The 21,913-nt window shown below is 45.2% G+C and overlaps 1 protein-coding gene across 1 annotated transcript in view; it reads left to right on the forward strand.

Annotated features, from left to right (window-relative positions):
* Positions 1–21,913, forward strand: part of LOC119400171 (uncharacterized) — a 54,639-nt gene continuing 32,726 nt past the window's right edge. Inside the window, exons 1-8 of the mRNA XM_037667159.2 lie at positions 1–207; positions 1,797–1,963; positions 6,514–6,627; positions 9,554–9,811; positions 10,037–10,121; positions 12,542–12,700; positions 16,942–17,234; positions 18,095–18,185. Coding sequence (XP_037523087.1) covers positions 76–207; positions 1,797–1,963; positions 6,514–6,627; positions 9,554–9,811; positions 10,037–10,121; positions 12,542–12,700; positions 16,942–17,234; positions 18,095–18,185 — 1,299 coding nt within the window. The 5' untranslated portion in view covers positions 1–75. The remainder of the gene's footprint in view (positions 208–1,796; positions 1,964–6,513; positions 6,628–9,553; positions 9,812–10,036; positions 10,122–12,541; positions 12,701–16,941; positions 17,235–18,094; positions 18,186–21,913) is intronic.

The raw sequence follows: 21,913 nt of genomic DNA on the forward strand, positions 1-21,913 counted from the left end.
CGTGCTGATCGTGTGTGTTGATGAGTGACACGCGCAGTGGTGCCCCGGTTCCCCTGCGTTGTTTCTTTCGCCAAAATGGGCGATGTCTTTTGCCTCGTCATATTACAAAACGGCAACCGGCGAAAGCTGAAGCTGGCGATGGGAACCTACGCCGAGTTCCTGGAGAAACTGACGGCAATCGTGGATGTCGATCTCGAAGACACGCTGGTATATTTTCCTTGCTCCCTCTGCATGTTCTAACTGCTGTGACTTGTGGATAGTCGGGGGGTGAACAAAGAGCTCAAAGTGAAACGCATGCAGCTTGTATTGGGCCGTATTGTTTCTCATATACCAGCACTATTTGTAACCCTCTTGAGTACTTCATCCACACTCGTGTCAACTATCATGAAGACCGTAACGTTATTTTCAAGCATCGGCGCGGTTTTCGCAAGGGCTACTCGTGCCACACGCAACTTGCCGAATTTATTAACGACATGCACGCACTAATGGACGGGTTTCAAGTTGATGTAACATTTCTAGATTTTTCAAAGGCACTTCATTGCATTCCACACCGTAGGCTGTTACTGCGCACCTCTGGTGCTGCCACTGATGCGCATTTTACTCCCCGATTCGGGCTTTCTAACGATCCGATACGCTGCATGCCGAGGTGTCATGGAAGTAGCAATCGAATTTACGCTTTGATGCCGTAAAGAAAAAAATGCATGCAACAAAAAGACTTTTTAAAGGAGGCACTGTGTGTGCGTAATTAAACGGGACTCCCAAATGAAACATTGCTCCAGGCATCAAATACAACAGTTTGCAATTCAGTTTGAACATCGCTTGTCAGTGAGGTCGCCACTATTAATGTAGTTACGTTCAGGACTTTGGCCCAGGAACCGTGTGAAGGCCAAATAAAGTGCACCGAAAACAATAAAAAAAACCGGCGATACTTAACTGCTTCAAAAATTTGTTGCCCGCAAAGTGAAACACTTCTGATAGTAGTGCATATTTGAATATTTGTGAAGTGTTTTCAGAGTCGGAAGGTAGATGTTTGGGTGCTTGCTAGCTTAGATGTATGTAGTTGTTCCTTGAACTTTTACTTTTCTCAGGTTATTACAATGTTTTACATTGGGCCTTTTTTCCTTTTTTTTTTCTAATAGATCAGGTTCGCTGATACGATAGTCTATGTTCTCATGTCTGATGTACCTTGACGAAAACCAGTTTAGAAATGAAATTCATAATCCATTATGAATCTGTACACATTTAATTCATTCTGAACTGTGACAGTGTGAAGCGAAACTAAGTTTTTGGCAGAATGAGTGTGCGCCTGAACGGCTTAAATGCATAGCCTTCTTTCACCAATCAGTAGTGCGAGTCTGGCAAAGATTGTGCGACATAATTGTGAATGCCGTTTCCAGTCTGTGCAAGTGGCAGGCTGTGCTGTCAAAACGACATAACCCGTCGGGCTGTCCCGTTACACAACAGCAATCATTGTGCGACATGTTTGCATTTCTTAAAACTACGTCCCGATTGCCTCTCTGTCACAAATGCTGTGTATGGCTGATGGCGCGCACACTGTTCATGGACTGGACGTTTTAGTTGCAGTTTGTTGAAACAATTACAGAGTGTGACAAAATACACCCTAAACAGTCTGACTGTTCTTTTAGTGTTGGGATGAAAACAAATGCTGCAAATGATTAGACAACACACTGATTAAAATGCATAACAATGCCTTGTTTCGTGAACTGCTATGCATCCCATGCATAGAACTTCCCATTCTTTTTAAGAAACAAAATGCAATACCCTGTCCCAAACAGATCCAGATGTTTGACACGGACCTGGACGACTTTGTGGACCTTGTACCTGGAGACGAAATTCCAAACAAAGCAAAGCTACGTGTCGTCTCAAGGAGTGCTTCAATTCTGTGCAATGCAGCAATGGCTACTTGTGGTCAGAATGCCGAACCCACGTCTCCACAAAATCTGTGAGTGTTATCCAGTATTGGATATTTAATCAAACATCCCATTCAGTCATGGTTTCTCCATCAGCGTCATCATTCTCAGCCTATTTCCATGTCCACTCCAAGACGAAAGCCTGTCTGAATAATCTCCAATTTACCCTACCTTGCGTCAGCTGATTCTCATTTAGAGATGCAAATGACCTTTGGATATTTCAGATCAGTGATGATAAGACATGGAGCAAGAAATATTAAGGAGGTGAAACTCTGGTTGGAACGGGCATCCAGATAATGCCACAAAAATAGCATGCGCTGACGGAGGCACTTCAACTGGCAGCATCACGGTGCATGAAATGAAAAATGGAAAAAAAAAAAAAAAACGTGACAGTTGCATGAGCCAGCTTTAGATGAACACACTCGCACGTACTTTTTGGCAGCGTTCTTGAACAAACAGCACCATTCTTGTCAGCGAAACGTAATTTCTTTTTTTTCCTTCATTAAATTTTTTGTTGTCAGTTTCTGCGAGCTTACGCAAGGAGTCCGCAGTGATAGGGCAAGAAACGATTACAGTCGAACGCGTTCCGCATCCACACTCCATGTGACTGCGGTGGAACGGGAGCCACACACGCGACCGGTTCCCTTGGCAACTGAAACGGCAGTGATTGCCTTGTCTGCCACCAGATGCTGCCAGCATGATGTGGCTCTCTGGGAGCGTGACGTTATCTGATCGCCTGAAATAGCAAAGTTACGCCTCCAAATGTTTCTTGCCCATGCAGTAAGACAAAATGAAATGCTCACATAGCATTTGATGGAAGGGCCATCGTCTTATTTCGAACTAACGATATTCTGATACATTTTAGTGAAAAGAATGAAATTCAGAATAGCTGTATGTTATAGGGGAGCACGTTTGACAAGAGGTTGGGTATGTTGCTCTGTATTACTGTTGTTAATTGCTGTACCTTCTGCCATCAGCTCCCCCAGCTCAATCATAGCCACCAATTTGTACAAAATTATTTTCGTTCATTTTATGTTGCAACACATCGTCAAAAGAAATTTAATTGACTATTTAACCAGATTACGCAAACTGACACAACTGAATGATCGATCGCATTGCTGCGATAGATGAGACTGAAAAAAAACTATTAAAACTGAGTGGGGTCAGTGTTAAAAATTAACCGTACTTATATTACGGAAAAAGTCGTGTGACAACCACCAACTAATTCGCTGCGGCTGCTACCTCGAAGAAGCCGCCAGCAAACGTTTTCCTGTCTCCACTTCGTGGCACCCCAGCGGCCGCAAATACAACTATTCTCGACACCCGCTCTCCTCATAGAAAGCCGCCCAACGCGGCAGACTGTACTGTGCGTTTTTCCATCCAGCAGCCGTAGGAGTACTGACACAAAATTTTGAAGGCGAGATAACTTACAGGATAGATTTGTGTGGACACATGCATCATCTACAAAATATCAATGGATAATGTAGCCTAGAACATATTTAAAATCAATTTTAAAGTGCGTGGGCACATGAAACGCGCCTTCGGTTTTCGTGTAAAGAACCAACCACCACCTGCGTCATAAGTTTGTGTTGGCTGCCACGATCCTTGCAAGCGCTCTCTCCTAGCAGACCTTTTCAACGAAGAGAGGGGGTAGACTTGCACGGGAGTGCAAAGGCTGATGTTCTTGCCTCGTCAGTGCATTTTTGGGGGGCCATGCATATTTACAACTTCTCAGAGGGGATTATGGCAGCACCCAGGAAGCCTTTGTTCAAAAGGGTGGTCAACGCAGTGCTCATGTGCGTGTGTTTTTGTGTGCTCATGTAGCCAGCTATGTTTACACGAAAACCACTCTGGGTCCTGCCTCACTAGGCACTCTCTGAAACCGAAACTGCAACTGAGCGCTATAAAACTCCAAATAATTAACCGTCACATGCTCAAGCAAACGAGCTTTTCAGCCGTGATAAGCGAGTCATTTGCTACTTATTGCAACAGAAAAAACACGCGAAATTTTTGTGTCATTGCTCCTTTAAAGGGGCAGATGAGATTAAGAAGTTTGTTGGGATAATGTGGCCACCAACAAGCACAGGACCGGGTTAATTGAAGAAACATGAGAGGAGGTCATTCCCCTGTAGTGGGCATAGTCAGGATGATGATGATGTGTAATTGCCTTATAATTAGCAATGTTGAGACAACTGCTTTTGTTTGGCATGTGCTACATCACAGCAATGCGTGATACGCTAATCACGCTTTGCATGTAAGTCTTATGCTTTTAATTGTATCGGTAACCCCTGGTAGTTGTGGTAGCAAAGCAATATGGTAGCGCCCATGCAGATGTGGTCACCTGCTTCAATCTGAACTCGCGCTTGCTACTTGCCCACTCTCGTGACACCAATAAATAAACTGTGAAATCGGCTCACTTGATGTCATCTCAAGATGACGACAAAGTATCAGGCATGTTTTAACGCAATAGCATTAGAGAGCTCATGTTGCAGAAATTCCGGTGTCGGCGTTGGCGACGGCGTCGTTGGTCGTGAGCGAAAAATCGTTCGTGACCTAAAAATTGAAAAAGATGCAAATAAAATAAAGAAGAAAAATCTTCGGTCCCATTGAGGTTCGAACCCGGGCCGTTCGCGTGGCAAGCAGGTGTCCTACCCTAAAGCCACGATGTTACTTGCAACTGCTTCGGAAAAAAACACTATATAAATGCCAGGTAGTGGAAGGAGTCTTCTTCAGTAGGGTACGGATTTGGGCTGGTTGGTGCATGACTTCACGTAGAAAACAGCGCTACGATGGAAGAAGCGCACAATCACGCGAGGCGACGCTTAACTGCATCAACTGTTTCAGTGCGATTTTCATGTATGAAAAACTTTGAAGTACACATGCATGTGAAGACCAATTTCACATCTTTCGCATTCCCATCGGTTCTCGGACTTCTTGCCGTGTGCCTTGTAAACTAAGCACAGCCTTGAGGGATTCTTTATTTTGTTCGACAAGTGTCACGACGAAACTGAGCCTATTCGGTGATTTGTAGGCGCATTAACGAGGCCATCAAACTACGTTTCTTGCGCGACGCCATGCTTCGAAAAAGCCGGTATAGTGCAGCCATCGCCGCTAAAAACACAATTTACAAACAGCTCCAAGAATGGACCAACTATGTCCATCTAGCGGAAAACATATAAAAAAACAGCAAACATTAGATAATGTGCTGCCATCTGTGAGACATTGTGACATTGTGTTGTCTCGACCATAACCTCCGAGATGGCGAGCGCGCGGCTCTCCGGCACACAATGACTTGATAAATTCTAGGAAGGCGTCAGCTGCAACAGGTGCCACCGTGTCGTTTTGTTCCGATGCTGCCGTGTGCTCACTTTAATTGCCCAAAGTGTGCGCGCAGATGCTTTGGGGGTGCCAAGCGAAAGACGTGGTGCAGATAAATACATCACTAGGGATACTCGCTCTTTTTATTGACAATGTAAGCCTTCACAGTGCTGTAACCAACGTGTGAGACGGAGTGTAGTCCGTTAAATTGGGTTTAGTGGCACAAAAGTGGCACAGGCCACGTTCTGCCAGGCACAGCATGCAAAACTGTGCTGCAAAACTCTGGGCAGAATACGTCATGCATGTGCTCGTCTAAGTGAAATGAATAAACGTCTCGCTAAATACAGTAGACTCTCAGTAAACGGAAATCGCTTGAATGGAACAACTGCCTCTAATATGGTTGGTTTCGTACTTGGATTCTGGAGCCCTGTTCATCTTTCAGTAATCGGAACTCCTGTTAAACGGAACACATTTCCCTGGTCCCTTCCTGTTCCGTTTAACAAGAGCCTACTGTACTGACCTTTTCCGGCCACAGACATTATACAGTGGCCAAGGTTTTCACTTAGTTTCGCCTCATGTGCCTTTGAGACGTGACGCTTTATTGCACCGTGTTTTTGGTGTGTTTTCAGTGCGATTCCCAGCTGCTTTATTACATGCTTCGCCTTTGGGCAAAACTGCCAATTTCTCTTTTGAAGTGTTTACTATAGAAAGGTCATCACTGTAATAGACCTTGTAAATTTTTAACATGTGAGCTGCAAGTGTTTTACTGTGTTGATTGCTTGCCCTTGAATAGATTTTTGTGTGTTCTGCCAGGTCACTGTCAGCCGCGTCAGTCGTAGCATTCGTACATGAACTTTTATGCTCCATCGCCCAGTCAAGTTGTGTTTTTGTAAGTTTATGTGGCATGTGTCGATATACGTTTTCCTATTTTGATCAATGTCCTGCATGTTGTGCTTTATCAAACACAAGAGGTGAGACATTCTAGTAATATTTTCACTAAATCTTCAGAGGCTGTGTACGAGCCTTTATGCAGTAATCCTTGCTCACTGTTAACTATTGGTGACATAAAGTAATACATTCGTCAGTCTTATGATCCAAGTTTTGCCTTAACGGGGAAAGAATTGCAGTATGGCTGTCAAGCTTTCTGCAGAGCAGTTGATTATCAGGTGTAATGTGTAAAAGCTGCAGTTTATTGATCTGCCGTTTATATTGCAGAATAGGGCTTTTGTTTCTGGACCAGAAAAATTTCTTTTGACATTTGCAGTTGTGCAATCCAGCCAGCTTCAGTCGATGAACAAGGGGAAGTTTTGTTGCAAGCAAGTGACATTGGAATTCAAGAGGCCGGCAGTGATGCAATGGAGACGTCTCAAGCTGTGCTGTGAGCTGACCATACATTAAAAATTTCACTCTTTCGCTACAGTTACAAGCGAGTCTGCAGCAAGGAGTAGTGTACCATGCATATGTAGCAGTGCATTTGCATCTGCAACCGTGATCCGCCACGGTGGTCTAGTGGTTATGGTGCACGACTGCTGACCTGAAGGTCGCGGGATCGAATCCTGGCTGTGGCAGCTCCATTTACGATGGAGGTGAAAACGCTTGAGGCCCGTGTACTTAGATTTAGATGCACGTTAAAGGGGTGGTGCCACCAAATTTGTGACTTGCGCATTCTTTGCTGTAAGCGCTTCCTATAGCTCCAGGGAGCATGATGCACGAACTAAGATTCATGTATTCTCGCTAAATAACTTAATATCGCCTTTTGATTTGGACAACTTTCGGTTTCGGTTTCTGGGCGCCGAGGTTGGGCAGTGACGTAGAAGTGTAGGAGGCGTGGTCACGTGACCACACAAGGTTGTGACGCACATAGCCAGGAAGCGATCGAAACTCGGGGAGTGATGTAGCAACCGATGCTTTGCCGGTACTACAGTGAACTAGAATGTATTCCAGTTCATTACAGCCGGTACGTACGTTGCGGAAGTGGCGGAGGTCCGGAGGTCACTCACGTTACTACAGCAGATTTGGTGTGACGTCACTACAACTTTCGTTGCCCATCCTACAGATCTACGTCACTGTTGGCGCGCTAGCGATGGGTTTCGATCGGGAGAATGAGCATCTAGGTACACTTTGGAAGTGAATTAAAATATATTCTAAACGTTTGCTGTGTCCGACCCTTCGTGTGGAATGTCCTTGCATACAGAGGAAACCCACAACAGGCTTGTTATAGCCTCGAAATTTGATGGCACCACCCCTTTAAGAACCCCAGGTGGTCAAAATTTCCGGAGCCCTCCACTACGCCGTCCCTAATAATCATATCATGGTTATGGGACGTTCAACCAACAATTATTATGTGCAACTGCACTGCTTGCCTGTATCTTTTGGTGATTAGTATATTGGATGCAGGTATGAATCCAATTCTTGAAAAAATATCAGTCTTTCTTTAATGTTGTAAATGTGTCTGGTGGTAAGAAATAGTGTACCTTGTGTATCTAGCAGCGCATTCGAACGTGCAACTGCACTGATATACAGTTCCTGTGCTGGCTACCATGTTAAAGGCAGGCATAGGTTTTATTCTTAAAACTTATAGTTAAAGAACTGGAAGTGCAGCATTTGCAAAATAAGTTGGTATGTATTCATGTTAAAGAGACAGTGCTTGTAAACACGGACACAAGAGAGAAGTCAAGACACCACAAACGCCGACTAACAACTGCAAAGGCACGAAAACTTATCTGCGCATGCCCATGCAATAGGCGAACCTATCAATCCGGCATGCGTAGTCTACATGAAAGATAACTATTCAGACACTTGATTTCTTCTTTATGCAGGTTAATCGATGGTTGGCTCACGCATGCGCTACCACTATTATCGATATGCCAGGCCTCAACCATTAAACGCGTTTCTTCATTCCTGTGCCGGTACAAAATCGTGCATTCATCGAATTTTGCCATGCACTTACACTCTCTACAATGTAAAGATTTTTGCAAAATCGTGCATTCATCAAATTTTGGCGTGCACTGGCCTATGGTGTCGTCTATGCTGTAATAGATGTATAGTCTGACCAGCACTGCAAATGTGCTCACATTTTCCTTGATCTACGTGTGGTTAGAGCCACAAACGCCGACTAACAACTGCAAAGGCACAAGAACTTATCTGCGCATGCCCATGCAATAGGCGAACCTATCAATCCGGCACGCGTAGTGGTCTACATGAAAGATAACTATTCATACACTTGATTTCTTCTTTATGCAGGTTAATCGATAATTGGCTCACCCATGCGCTACCACTATTATTGATATGCCAGGCCTCAACCATTAAACGCGTTTCTTCATTCCTGTGCCGGTACAAAATCGCGCATTCATCGAATTTTGCCGTGCACTTACACTCTCTACAATGTAAAGATACTATTTACAAAATCGTGCATTCATCGAATTTTGGCGCGCACTGGCCTATGGTGTCGTCTATGCTGTAATAGATATGTAGTCTGACCAGCACTGCAAAAGTGCCCACATTTTCCTTGATCTACGCGTGGTTAGAGCCACTGTAGCGTAATGAGTGCCCATGAGGATAAAAAGATAAATGTTGCGTTTCAACTCGTTTTCGTACTATGTAAACTCATGTTTGGTGCAATTTTGGCACAGAATAGTGAAAATGTAAACATTTCGACAGAAATCTGTCTGGCTGGGTGGACGATTTAGGAGGTTGAAATGGTGAAAATGCGAAATGAAGCAGTGTATAGCAAGATTTGTCTTTCAGAGTAGTTTGGCGCATTTGGTGCAGCTCTCACATCACTGCTTAGGCTTTGTATCGTACACAGAAAATTTGTGTTCTGATTACTGAACTTATTACAGGCAGACAATGGGATATAAGCCCATATTGATAGAACAAGCTAAGAAAAACTCGTGTCATTGAATGCCACTCATGTAGAACATGGATGCAAGGAGTTGTGGGAGAACAGTTTCTCTTGTCCATTTGGTTCTCCTTGTGTATGTGCATTGTATGCTCGCCTTTCCAAGCAACCACGTGCTACTTCAATCGTGTTTGGTTGGTGCAGATGGACAAGTAATAAAAGTTGTGCGAAAATTGAGATCACACAAGCTATCGATTGGGCTGAAAATCTCGGCAGCAAAAGTTTTCTTCTGTATCACTTTAAAAAAAAATTCAAAAGCTCAGTTGTATGAAATGCACAGACAGTGTTTGTCCGTAGTCCAAAAGCGTCTTTCAGCTCAAGAGCTCACTACCTTTGATTGTCCAGTTCTGTGCGGGTGCTCTTTTTGTGGACCATTGACTCGCTTGCCTATCTTGTTATGCAGGATCGTGACGCGAATGGAAGATGCACCTTGTGCAGTTCTCTCCTACAGGCAAGTGGGCAGCAGTGACGAGATGCAAGTTGATGACACTGCCATCAGTCACACGTCAATGCACAACAGCGATGACTCTCTCAAGTTCGTGCTGCCTCCATCCTTCGGCGTCTGGTGCGACACATTTTTGCAAAGCAAGCGGCCAGTCACTGCAAAAGTCAAGACGCACATGGTCTCTGTTCTCTTCAAGGCTTGCTACAGGGTGACTCCGTGAGTGTGTTAGTTTTGCACCATTTTTCTGCAGGGTCTGCATTATCAGTTGTCCGACAAAAAACGGCTTTTGACTGTGGTATAAGTATTTTCTCATTGCATGTAACATTCTTTGACTAGGTTTAACTAGAGGGACTAATGCGGTTATTCGATCAAATAGTGTTTGCTCAAAAGGTTTATTGATGTCGTGCATTGCACAGAGGTCTATATAAATCCTTTTTGCAGATATCCAACACCAAGGCTGTACAACAAAGTACTTGACTCACTGGTGGCGAAGTACCCACACGTGATGGAAGGAAAGTTCAACAGGGTAAGATGATATATCCTCATGCAGCAAATGCAGTAATGTAAGAAAGCACGACCTTATAACATCTTGGCACATTTGAAAACTGCAGTTTTACGCCGATGTTACCAAACTTCGTAAAGTGCTGAGAACAACACCAAATGGCCAGATATGAATGAATGTTCTTTATTGTTCACATATCATGTACAAAGTATACACAAACTGTATGGTCCCATAGCCAAAGGCTAGTGCATGTCCCATTTAAAAATACACATAACAGAAACTAATAATTCTACTACAAGTAAACAGAAAATGAAATTTGATATCATGCAAGAAATAGCGTTTGGCTACTAACAAGAGTAAAATGAATTCGATTAAACAAAGAAAAAAAGGAATAACATGACTTGTAGTAAACACAAAAAAAGTTTGGTAATAGTGGTGCACAGATCTGCAAAATGAAACTTGTAGTTACAAGTATTAATAATACAGTAAAACCCCGTTAATTCGGACTTCACGGGACCAGAGAGAATGTCCGAATTAACCGAGGGTTCGAATTATCGCGAGTACGATCAAAACACTAGAAAAATGTTTCCGCCACCACCAGACTTTTATTTCTTAAAGAAGTCGGTGATCGCGGTTTGCTTCGCGGAGGCAACGTGCAAGGAAATCACAAATTTGCTAAGTTCCTGAAGGTCCGCGCACACTGTGCCGCAAAGCGGCGGTCTCGCTGACGCAGCCAGGTCATCCAAGCCTTTCTATTAAAGCGGTAGTCGACAGGCAGCTGCTTAATGTTCTTCAAACATCTTGGCTTCGCAGCCTTTCCTATCACCAGCAGCGGCAACTACTCTGTGCCGGTCATGCTCGTAGCCAGAAGAACCATCACCCGCTCTTTTCTCAGTTTCCCGCCGACGCACGGGTCCCCCTTAAACACGATCGTCTTGTCAGGCGCTGTCTCGTCAGTGTTGAAAATGTTGCACGGCTCGTACGTAGAAAGGAGTGCGGAAAGTCCGGAACGCCAGGCCTGCACAACGCTTCACCGCGCACGTTGTGGAACACCAGGGGTGCTATCGCGGAACGATGCCTTATGCCATATTCTATGCTATTCTTATCATCCACCACTCATGGCTGGCTGATCGCGTTGATACAGTGGCTAGTACGGTCCGATATTCTAGGGACCGTAACTGTAGCGTTGATAACGCGGACGGACCATCGCCATGTTGCCTGTTGCTGATGACAGTAGCGATGCACTGCCTTTCATTGTGTATGTGCCTCCGAGATGCAAAGCTCGTTTTGAATCTCGGAGGCCATAATCCGATCTCGTTACCTCGTTTTAAATCTCGGAGGCCATGATCCGATCTCGAAATTGTTCAGATGCGCCGTCATTTCGGCTGCGAATCCGAATTATATCCGAACCGCGGCCGTGGCGGTATCCGCTGCTGCTTCCCCGTCTCGACCCGACCTCGGTCGGGAGTTCGAATTAACCGAAGCGCGGTCGAATCTGTCCGAATTAATGAGAGTTCTCAGCCATAGAACAGTGCACATTTTGGCCGGGACCAGACGCCGCGTCCGAATTAACCGAAATTCCGAATTAACGGGGGTCGAATTAACGAGATTTTACTGTAATTCTTTTGAATAATATAATAAAGGGAACAAGGATTTGCAACACTTTGCAAAGAAAACACAAAAAACGTAAAGTACAATATATGCAAATGGTTAAAAAAATGATAACCCAAAATACCCGTCAACTCAGGAGGCAGAGAAAACTACTTCAAAGTAGTATTTTTTTCAGTGATCTCGACAAGTTCTGGGTATTCTTTATATAATGCAGTATACCATTCCAAACTATAAGCATTTTTTGTGGGTGGTATATTGAAGTTGTCAGAAGTTTGGTTCCTTGTTAGGCGTCTGGGGGCGGGGTGGGGGTGGGTACAGAGTAATGAAATAGGTAATGGCTCATCGTTCCTTACAACACTGTTTATACATGTAGCCAATTTTAGTTCCCACACAAAATCAAAAGGTAAGATTTTCAACCTAGAAAACAGTGGTTTGCTATGTTTTTAGTATTGTGAGAAAGTTATCGTACGTATAGCTCGTTTTTGCAACCGTCATACTGGCTCAAGATAAGAGTTATATGTCGAGCCCCAGGATTCTACGCAGTACAAAAGGTTGACTAAAGTAAAGTACAAAATGCGCAGAATTGGAACGTTAAAATATTCGCGAGCTTGCACGAGGGCATAACAGCTGGGAGCTAGTTTCGAGCAGACTGTGTCCAGCTAAAACTGCCAATTTAAGCAGCTATCTAGAACGATGCCAAGGTAAGTAAAAGAGTCAGTACATGCAAGGGAGCGATAATTGGAGTAGGATTTGTACGGCAGTGGAATAACATACATGAAGGTTGTGTCTGTATGAAGCGTCATTGTCTGTTCGCTTGCATCTCACTGTCACAGCGCCGCTGGTTGGTTGCCCTGAGGAGCATGTTCAAAAGTGAACGCGAGAACCTCACAGCGGCTTCGGCGGCTGCGGTCGAAGCGCAGGAAACGTGTGGGCTCAACCTGTCGCAGGCCGACGCTGACGACGAGTGCACCTACGCTCACGGACAGCATGTGGTGAGTACACAAAGCTGTGAAGATACAGCAAAAAGTAACAGTGTTGCAACCAGAGTTACATGGAGCAGAAAAGTAACCCTGTTACAGTTATGTAAGCTTTTGCCGAACTGATTTCCCAAGTTTCAACAAGTTAACTTGTTACAGTTTGCGCCGACTATGTAAATGGATTCTTTCTTTTGTTACTGGAAGAACAGTAATTAAAGTGTCGCAAATGCAAACAGTGTATATCGTCATGATTTAGATTCGTGACAGCGATATTCTCTTTCTGGGATCAGTTTACCGCATATAGCCGATTATAAGTCGACGTTTTTTGTTTTTTTTTTCATAAAATAGCCTTCCATAGTTCGGGGGTCGACCTATAATCGGAGTCGACCTATACGCGGAATCGTAAAGTCGACTTATCTGTGGAGTCTGACAAAAGGTCGTCGTCCTCGGATTTCCTGCTATTCGATGCATCGATAACATCAGCTGCAGAGGCAGCGGAGTTGCGGCAACTGCTATCTCTCAATGCACGCGCGCCGCTTCCTGAACCAGGCATTCTTGCAATCTGCAACAATGATCGCAAAACTATAGCGAACACTCGAGGCAAAGCTATGGAGCGCGTTTAAAGATCGCCGCACGTCATTAATGCGAACTGCTTGGGAAACACGGTCTCGAAAGCAGTATTTCAAGCCTTTGACAGAGGGTGAATGATGCTCTATGAATAAAGAGGAATTTATTTTGTGATGCACCCTGCAGTTTTGTTTTCATACAATAGAAATGATTCATTGACAAACCATCGGCGTTCCACAGAAAAGCTGGTAGCGCCGTGTGGGCTGGCAACACTTCGCGGGGAACTAAACCACATGACCACTCACATGCGCCCACAAGCTTCTTCATGTTATGTTCGCGTCTTTTTGCACGCACGCCTGTTCGCCATTTCTGCATTTTGCTTCGTTTGCGAGCAGTGGTGTGCGCGATTTGCGACGCTGCCAAACGAACGCCAAGATGCCAACGCTACGCTGGCAACAGTACAGCGCTGCTTTCAAGCGGCAAGCAATATCTACGCAGAGTCGGAAGGCAAGGTTGAAGCAGGGTGCAAGTTCGATGTGTCGGAAAAGTGCGTGAGGGAATTGAGAAAACAAAGGACCAAAACTTTCGCGTGCGCTGCTACACGCCGTTCCTTTCGCCGTTCCCCGCAGCATGCTCATCCTGGACTCCTTCCGCGGCCACCTCACAGATCGGGTGAAAAAAGCGGTAGCGGACTCTGGATGTGAGCTGGTCATCATTCCAGGCAGACTGACACCTATTCTCCAGCCACTCGACGTGGCGTTCAATAAGCCATTCAAAGACCGCATGTGCGCGTTCTACAATGAATGGCTCCAACAAGAAAATCCGAAGGCACCGACAGGGAAGCTGAAGCGCGCTTCTTTGAGTGAAGTGGCGCAATGGGTCAACGATGCCTGGTATGGACTGCCAACTGACATGGTCCGTGTGGCGTTTTTCACGTGCGGCATCTCAGTACCACCTGCACCTGTTCCGACGGCGAGCAGCAGCAGTGCAGTGGTGGGAAGCCTGCGCCAATTGCGCCAATCTGCGCCAACTGGCAATTGCTGCTCCACACTGCTCCAAAAGGGTCTTTTTTGCCTAATTTGCGCCATTGCTGCGCCACAACATGGTTTTAGGAACCGAAACTAATGTTTCGTGGACAGCGCGCTTCGTGAGTGGATGTACGTCGTGATCGCCATCTTGAGCTGCTGCATTTGTTAATGGCGCCACTAGCGTCCCAGCCGTCGTGACAGCCGACGCAATCCAATTCAATATCAGTGGCAACGGTACAGCAGCACTGGTACCCTAGACCTAGCTACCCTAGCAGCACTGCAACCGCACCGCAACCTTCGCTTTCTGCAAGCGATGCGCACTCCTCGATGCTGATGCTCTAGCGGTCCTGGCAGCGGACGGAGGGGCGTTTGTGTTGTCGCCTAATAAAAGCGTGCAGTATGGTTACGACAGAGCTACGCTTGCTGTGCCGTACGCGTGCGTTTATCGTAATGGCGTGAGTGTGGCGTGGTTTCTGTGTGCACGATCCGCAAAGATCAACTCCGCAACAGTGAGCTGCTTTCTTTTCTACAAAGCGGTGCGCGTGTGAACGCGGTCCGGCACAACGAGCAGCAACGATCGGCGGCTAAATGTGTGCAGTAGGCTTAAAGCAGCGCGACGCGACAGGCATGCCCGAGAAGTTAGGTCAATAGATTTATTGCGACAGGGTTGTCAGCGATACGTCATACTGGCGCGGTCGTCGGTGGCCACCACCTCACATTCGTTCTTTCCCTATGCTTGCATCGCTGCAATCGCGCGGAAGTAGCTAGGAATCATTTATCGACCTATTCCCGCACTTCTCGAAAAGGTGGAAGACAGTGTGGCGTCAGCAAGTTCAGCGGCGCAGTAAACTTTTATTGCGTAAAACGTTATCGCGGCACGCAATGTAACTGTGTGTGTGTGTGTGTGTGTGTGTGTGTGTGTGTGTGTGTGTGTGTGTGTGTGTGTGTGTGTGTGTGTGTGTGTGTGTGTGTGTGTGTGTGTGTGTGTGTTTGTCAGCTAACTTGTGCCAAGGGTTAAAAAATGCAATATTAGAGGCAGTTGAGTGAAATCATTTGCATATTGCTGAAAGCCACCTTACGCATTACGGATTTTTTTTTTGTTTTGTAAATAATTTGTTAATTAGGATTATTTAACTCAATTGCGAAATATTGACTCTAGGCAAGAAGTGGGATTTGCAATGTTCGAGAGCGTCTTCCTAAACTCCCATTGCATTATTTGCGAGAAAGAAAGTCTCACGTGTACCATTTCTTCCGAGCTGCAAAGAAGCCCGAGAAATACGAAAAAAAAAAAAACACGTGACTAGCGCTTTCGCGCACCGCAATTGTACTGCTCTCAGCCGTGGTTTGAGCGAACGAAATCAGCTGCGGCCGCGACTCGCCGGCTTCGTCACAGCTAGTTGCAGCGCTAGCGGTAGGCCGATAAGTTGGCGGTCGTTTCTTGGCCCGTGTCAGCCAGTTGGCGCACGTGACGGTGCAAGTTTTAGCGAGCGCGGGCCAAGCAACAACCGCCAACTTATCGGCCTACCGCTGCAACGGAGCCGGCGAGTCGCGGCCGCAGCTGATTTCATTCGGTCAAACCACGGCTATGGTGGCTACAACGGCTGGGAGCAGCACGATCACGGCGCGCGAGTGCGCTAGTCACGTGGAATTTTTTTTTGTATTTCGCGGGCTTTCTTTGCAGCTTGGCTGAATTTCTAGGCTAAATTGGCTAATTCTAGGCACCTTGGCTAAATTCTAGGCTAAATTTTCTTCCTCTGTGTGTTTCATGAAAAGTCCATGCCTGCTCCAAACACAGGGGTAGCTGCTCCAAAAGCAGATTTTGCCTGCTCCAGTGGCTGCTCCAAAATGCTGGAAGGCATTCCCACCACTGCAGTGGCTCACACGATGGCAATGACCATGACTGCGTCCTTCTCTCAAGCGACGACGAGTCGTAGGCAGTGTTTCACGGGCGAATAAATGTTTCTTTGCATCACTCCCTCTTCTGAAAAACTTATTGGTGAGCTATGGCCGCAGCATGAGGCTGTGTTTGTAGTCAACTTTTTTTTTCCCCTAGAAGGGGTTGCAAGTTGGGGGGTCGACTTATAATCGGCAATATATGGTACGTATCATTGTTATTGTTAATTTTTAATATAAATTCGTTATTTTTTATATCTCTTCTAGTAACCCTAATGTTCCATCACTGTGCAAAAAGCATCAGTATTGCAGTTACATGTTACCTAAATAAAAAGTAACAAGTGGCAGCTAAAAGTTAATGGTGAAGTAACTGGTTCCTGCTAGTAATGCACTATTGGTGACTATAGTTGGATACAGTTCAGAAGGCTGACATTTTCTCCTCGAAGGCAGATGCATACAAGCCTGCACCAATGGGTGCATACTGCAGACTGATGTCATGAGCCGGACAGCCGGTGACTCTTCCCTCAGAGAACATTGCCAAGTGCATGAGTAGCACTATTCGTTTAGTCACGAAGGCAATCAACTGCCTCACTTCTGTCATTTGGGTGAGGCCTCTCCGGACTTCTTATGTTGTATCTGACTATAGTTACTTCCCAAGACGATGCAAAGCCACAGGTTTGAAGTGGTAGCATTAACTTTCCAGTTCACACAGGCTTCAGCATGTATATTGAATTTGTCATTTCTTTACTTTTCACTGCTTCCAACCAGAAGACAGCATCGAGTTCTGAGGCCGATATAGCTGGCGATTCAGAAGCCAGGCCTTTGGACCCCATGGTGTCAGACCCTACGGAGTCTCTGGAGATGAGCGAACACTCCGAGGACGACGAGCAATTGATGGATTGTCCGGACTATTCGGACGCCATGCCAGAGAACGTCACAGTGTCCAGCCTGCTCAGAATGTGCACTGATGAAAAAGCATCGGAGGCACTGATGGCACAGCAAGAGAGTCGGGCTTCTCTGGACGAAAGTGAAAGCTGCGATGAATCAACAGAGGAAGTCAGGTACCGTTCAAAAAGAGTCATTGCCATTGCATAGGTTAACCATAATTTTCAGGTTACAATAGCACCTGCCACAGTGATCTAGTGGTTTTGGCGCTTGACTGCTGAACCGCAGGTCGCAGGATTGAATTCCGGCCACGGCGGCCACATTTTCGATGGAGGCGAAAATGCTTGAGGCCCGTGTACTTAGATTTAGGTGCACGTTAAAGAACCCCAGGTGGTCTAAATTTCCGGAGCTCTCTACTAGGGCGTCTCTCATAATCATATCGGGGTTTCGGGACGTTAAACCCCAACAATTATTATGTCACCAGACTCATGAGCACGTGGCGTTGTTACTTTACCTAATTGATCATTTCTCGCGAGTGTCCTCACCTAAGAGAATACATCTTACACCATGATTGAGGTGCACGATAGCACCCTTTCCCAGCTTCTGTAGCCAGAAAATACTGCTTTGCTTTGGTGGCCGCTCTCCATCATGCAGCACACGATTTGAAAAATGCATTCACATAAAGCACGAACAAGCCAATTATGACCTCTTGCACAAGCAGAAGTTTTGGTTTATTGTCTTGTATTGCCCTGAGGTAGCACTTAAACTTTGTTATATTGGAATCTCGGATAAATGCACTTCATTACACTAATTGAAAAATGGTTTTTCATAAACGTGAAGTTATTGAAACAACTACTTCACTATATTGAAGTTTGTTATATAGAGGTTTAACTGAATATCTGTGACGAATTACCGTGAGTTAAAAATTTGCATAGGCCATCACTACAGCATTTTCCATAGTTTATGCATTGCATCAGTGCATAAAATGCCACAGTTGGTCAACTACTTTGTTGGTGTGTTTGTTTATTTCATGCAGGCGATCCAAAAGTGAACGAATCAAAAAAGTCGGGGGCAGCGTGTTTCAGAAAAAGGCACACGTGTCAAATGGCAAGGAAAAAATATTAAAGGTAAAAAGCTTTTTTTTTTTTTACAGTAGACTCAAAATTAACAGAACAGTTGTGTCTACTTTTGGAATACACTCAAACCTCTTTATAGCAAAGTCACATCTGCCGCGAAAATAACTTCATTATATCCGAAAATTCGTTATAAACATTTATTTGTAGCACTGTATCTCTGACAAAACTATTCTTCATTTACTTCGTTATAACCGATAATTCGTTATATCCGTGTTCGTTATATGGAGGTTTAAGTGTAGATCCGTATTTCTGTGTGTTTCGAATGACCTTTTACATCCAGAATTCATTATAAACTGCGGAGAATTATTTGAAATTGTAGTCCCTGAAACTGCTGAGCAATTTCAGGGACCGCCCTCTCCTCGTCTCATATCTCGTGCTGGCATCTTGCAGTCCATGTTTCCATTAACGTCATGCAGGTCCCTCATCTGATACACATAAGCGAGCAGGCTGCATGTTTGGAACGCAAGTGCGCTTGCCCATGAAAGCCAGTGTCGCTGTAGAATGAATTCGTCTGTCCGAGCCAGCGAAGCGACTGTAGAGAAAGGGATGAGCCGCCGTCCCCATTGAAGCCCCCTGTCGGCGTCTTCTTTATTCGAGTACACTGCTCCAACATTAATGATGATTGCACCACTCCTCCTCTTCTGCAGAGTTTTCAACATCCCCCATGCCCCCACAGTGGCGCCTGATGATGAACTCCAACACACACATATTCTAAATACACTGTGTTTGTTCTTCACTATTCACGTTGGTTCCAAGTCGGTCCTGGTGGGATCATCCGGGTTTCTTTCTGCGCCTGGCCTTCCAGCGATACTTCCGACGCTTGCTCCGCACACGCTTTCGAACGTGTTGCCCTTGATGTACTTGTCCTGTTGATGAGCAGTTTTCATTGGCATGGACGTCCATTATGTGGTCCCTTCCATGAGGTTCTGGTGTAGCTCATTTCTAGAAGTTCTCTTTTTGTTTTGATTTTCTCGCCTTGACTGTGTTCACCTTGGAAGTATCAGCCTTCTGCTTCCGCCTTGGTCTGGGGGTGTTTCATTCGCGGCTGTGACACTGTCTCGGCATTTCGCGCGTATGCTGACGTAGTGGTATGATCAACATTTATGAGCAATAGAAATGGCAGGCTTCTGTGTCCTCATTGTCTTTCCTTCCTTTCTTCTATTTCTTTTCTCTTGATGAATTGTCGTTGATATCCTTCCACCGGGCACTAGAGTTGTGCGAATAGCAAAATTTTGGGTGCGAAGCGAATTCGAATATTGAAGTGTGAGTGCGAATCGAATCGAATATTTTTCGAATATTTCTCGAATATTTTTCTAGTACTTCGAAGCAAAATTGCAGTTAGAGAGGATTCCTAAGCATATTCTTATGAGATAGCAACATGAAACTGTTTCTTTTCGTTAGGTTGATGAAACACTAGAGGGGTGGTGTTTCATAGTTTTCTTATCAAGAATGAGGCAATGTAGAGGCCGAATTCTATTTATGTACATGATTTGGTGCAACCAAGGTGTTTCCGACAACACTTTACACATGATAGGCAAAGATGCCATTTTCTCAGCCTCTCCTCCTCTTTCAACTTCTGTGGAAGCCCAACTGATGTGGTGGACAAGGGTGTGCTCCCTTCAAGTCCGGAGTTCCAAATCTGCCTCGTAGACGTCGAACATCTGAAATTTTGGATGCTAAAAAGCTTTGGCTTCCGATTTTTCTGACTTCCTGCCCAAGTTTCAGGTCCAAAACAGCATTAATTTAGCCCCCACCTCTGCCACATCTTTCATCTCCATGTTGGAACCAGCGTTTTCTTGAGTTAATACATTTGCGACCGTAGCAGAGCTTCAAAGGCAGCTTTGCCGCAATGCCGAGGTGTGGTGAGGTGAACCATATTGAAAATCTAGGGACCACTTCCAATCGGACGTTACTGTGTCTTGGCAAAGTTCGACCGTAACGGAGCTTGAAAGGCAGCCTTGCCGCAATGCCGGGGTGTGATGAGGTGAAGCATATTGATAATCTAGGGACCACTTCTAATTGGATGTTGACTGTGTATTGGCAAAGTTCAACCGTAACGGAGCTTGAAAGGCAGCTTTGCCGCAATACGAGAGTGTAATGAGGTGAAGCATATTGAAAATCTGAAGGGGTCACTTTCAATCGGACGTTGACTGTATTTGTTTTTGGGAAGTTCGAATAGTTCGAATAGTAAAATTTCAGTGCGAATCGAATCGAATAGCAAACCCTATTCGAAAAATATTCGAAATTTCGAATATTCGCACACCCCTACCGGGCACATAATCCGCAGGGTTGAGGACTGCATAACACCTGAATCTGTCTTCTTCGGCATACACTCATCCTCAAGATCTGATGGATCGCCTTTTGGATTTTCAAAGGCTTCCCGCTTTTCTATCATAGAAGTCTCTTCCATCAGGTACACCTGAGTTGCAGCTGCCTTTTCATTAGCTTCATGGGTATTGCACGTTGCCAAGACTTCTATAGGTGTGGAAGAAGTATTTACAAGTTGACGTTGTTCTTCGCTGTCGATCTTTCAGATTGTATTCTCTGTAGTGGGAACGCTAATTTGTATGCTTTCGTTATGTTGCATTATTTGTTTGGTGTTGACTCGTCTAGCTTCTGTGCAACAAGATTGCTGTTGAAGAGGTAAGGACTGGATTGTGGTGACGTAGACTAAGAGAGTATTTCTCTTTGTGCTTATGTTCTAATGCTTTATTTTATTGAGTCACAGTGAGCCTGCCGAGCCTTTAATATATCTGCTATCTTATATTCTGTTCTGATCTTGGCTAGAATAATCTGATGCACGTAAACATCGGCGTCCTACATCTCAGCTTCCGAATGATGGACGGTCAACTGTATCTTCTAGCTCCTTATCGATTCATTTGAGAAGCTTGTACTGCTCAATCAAAATTTGGTTAATATTCCGCAACTCGCTTATTGATGGCCGATCTAAATGCGACAGACTTTTGATGTTTGCGATGGTTTGCGTGGCGGCCTTGCCTACTTAACTCCACCCTTCAAATAGGGCCTTCATGATCCAGTCCAGTGTCGGAAATGTAAGAAATTGGTGGCCGGCAGCGTCGCAAGGCGAAGTCTGCATCAGCGTGGGATCCATCGCGGAAGTTTTGCACAGCAGAGTCCTCGGCATTGTCGACATGTCATGCTTCACGATCTGGATCTCTGGGACGGTTAGGCCTCGCACATCAGCTTCACCCAAAGGCGGCGCGACGACAGTCCTCCACGCTACAGATGCGGTCGAGAATTCGTAAAAGCCGCTCAGTTTCACCTCTGAAGTTCTTTTCTTGCGGTTTTCACGCCACCAAAATGTAGAGAGAGGGATGAGCCACCGTCCCCGTGGAGCCCCCCTCTGATCTCTTTTTTATTCGAATACAGCGACAGCGAAATTCCAGTGTCAGGAGTCAGATACAGATCTACGGAAGAGAGGAGCAGAGGTGAAACGCCAGTGCCAGTGGCTAGACGCACCATGCATGGAACAGCAAACGGTGCACAAACAGTAGAAAGGAGACTGTAGAAGAGGAAAGGATATAAAATATCGTGTAATCACGTGAAATGAGAAGATGAACACAAGGGAAACACAGGCAAATCAATTCTCCGCAATTTATCCTGCTTTCACTTGTGGTGAAACTGGCTTAGATTTTTTATTTTTTTGCTTCAAATGAAAGCTCAGGTCCTCTAGAGCCTCGGAAATGTGCTGGTAAACT

This window comes from Rhipicephalus sanguineus, chromosome 7 (genome assembly GCF_013339695.2).
Source record: "Rhipicephalus sanguineus isolate Rsan-2018 chromosome 7, BIME_Rsan_1.4, whole genome shotgun sequence".
NCBI lineage: Eukaryota > Metazoa > Arthropoda > Arachnida > Ixodida > Ixodidae > Rhipicephalus > Rhipicephalus sanguineus.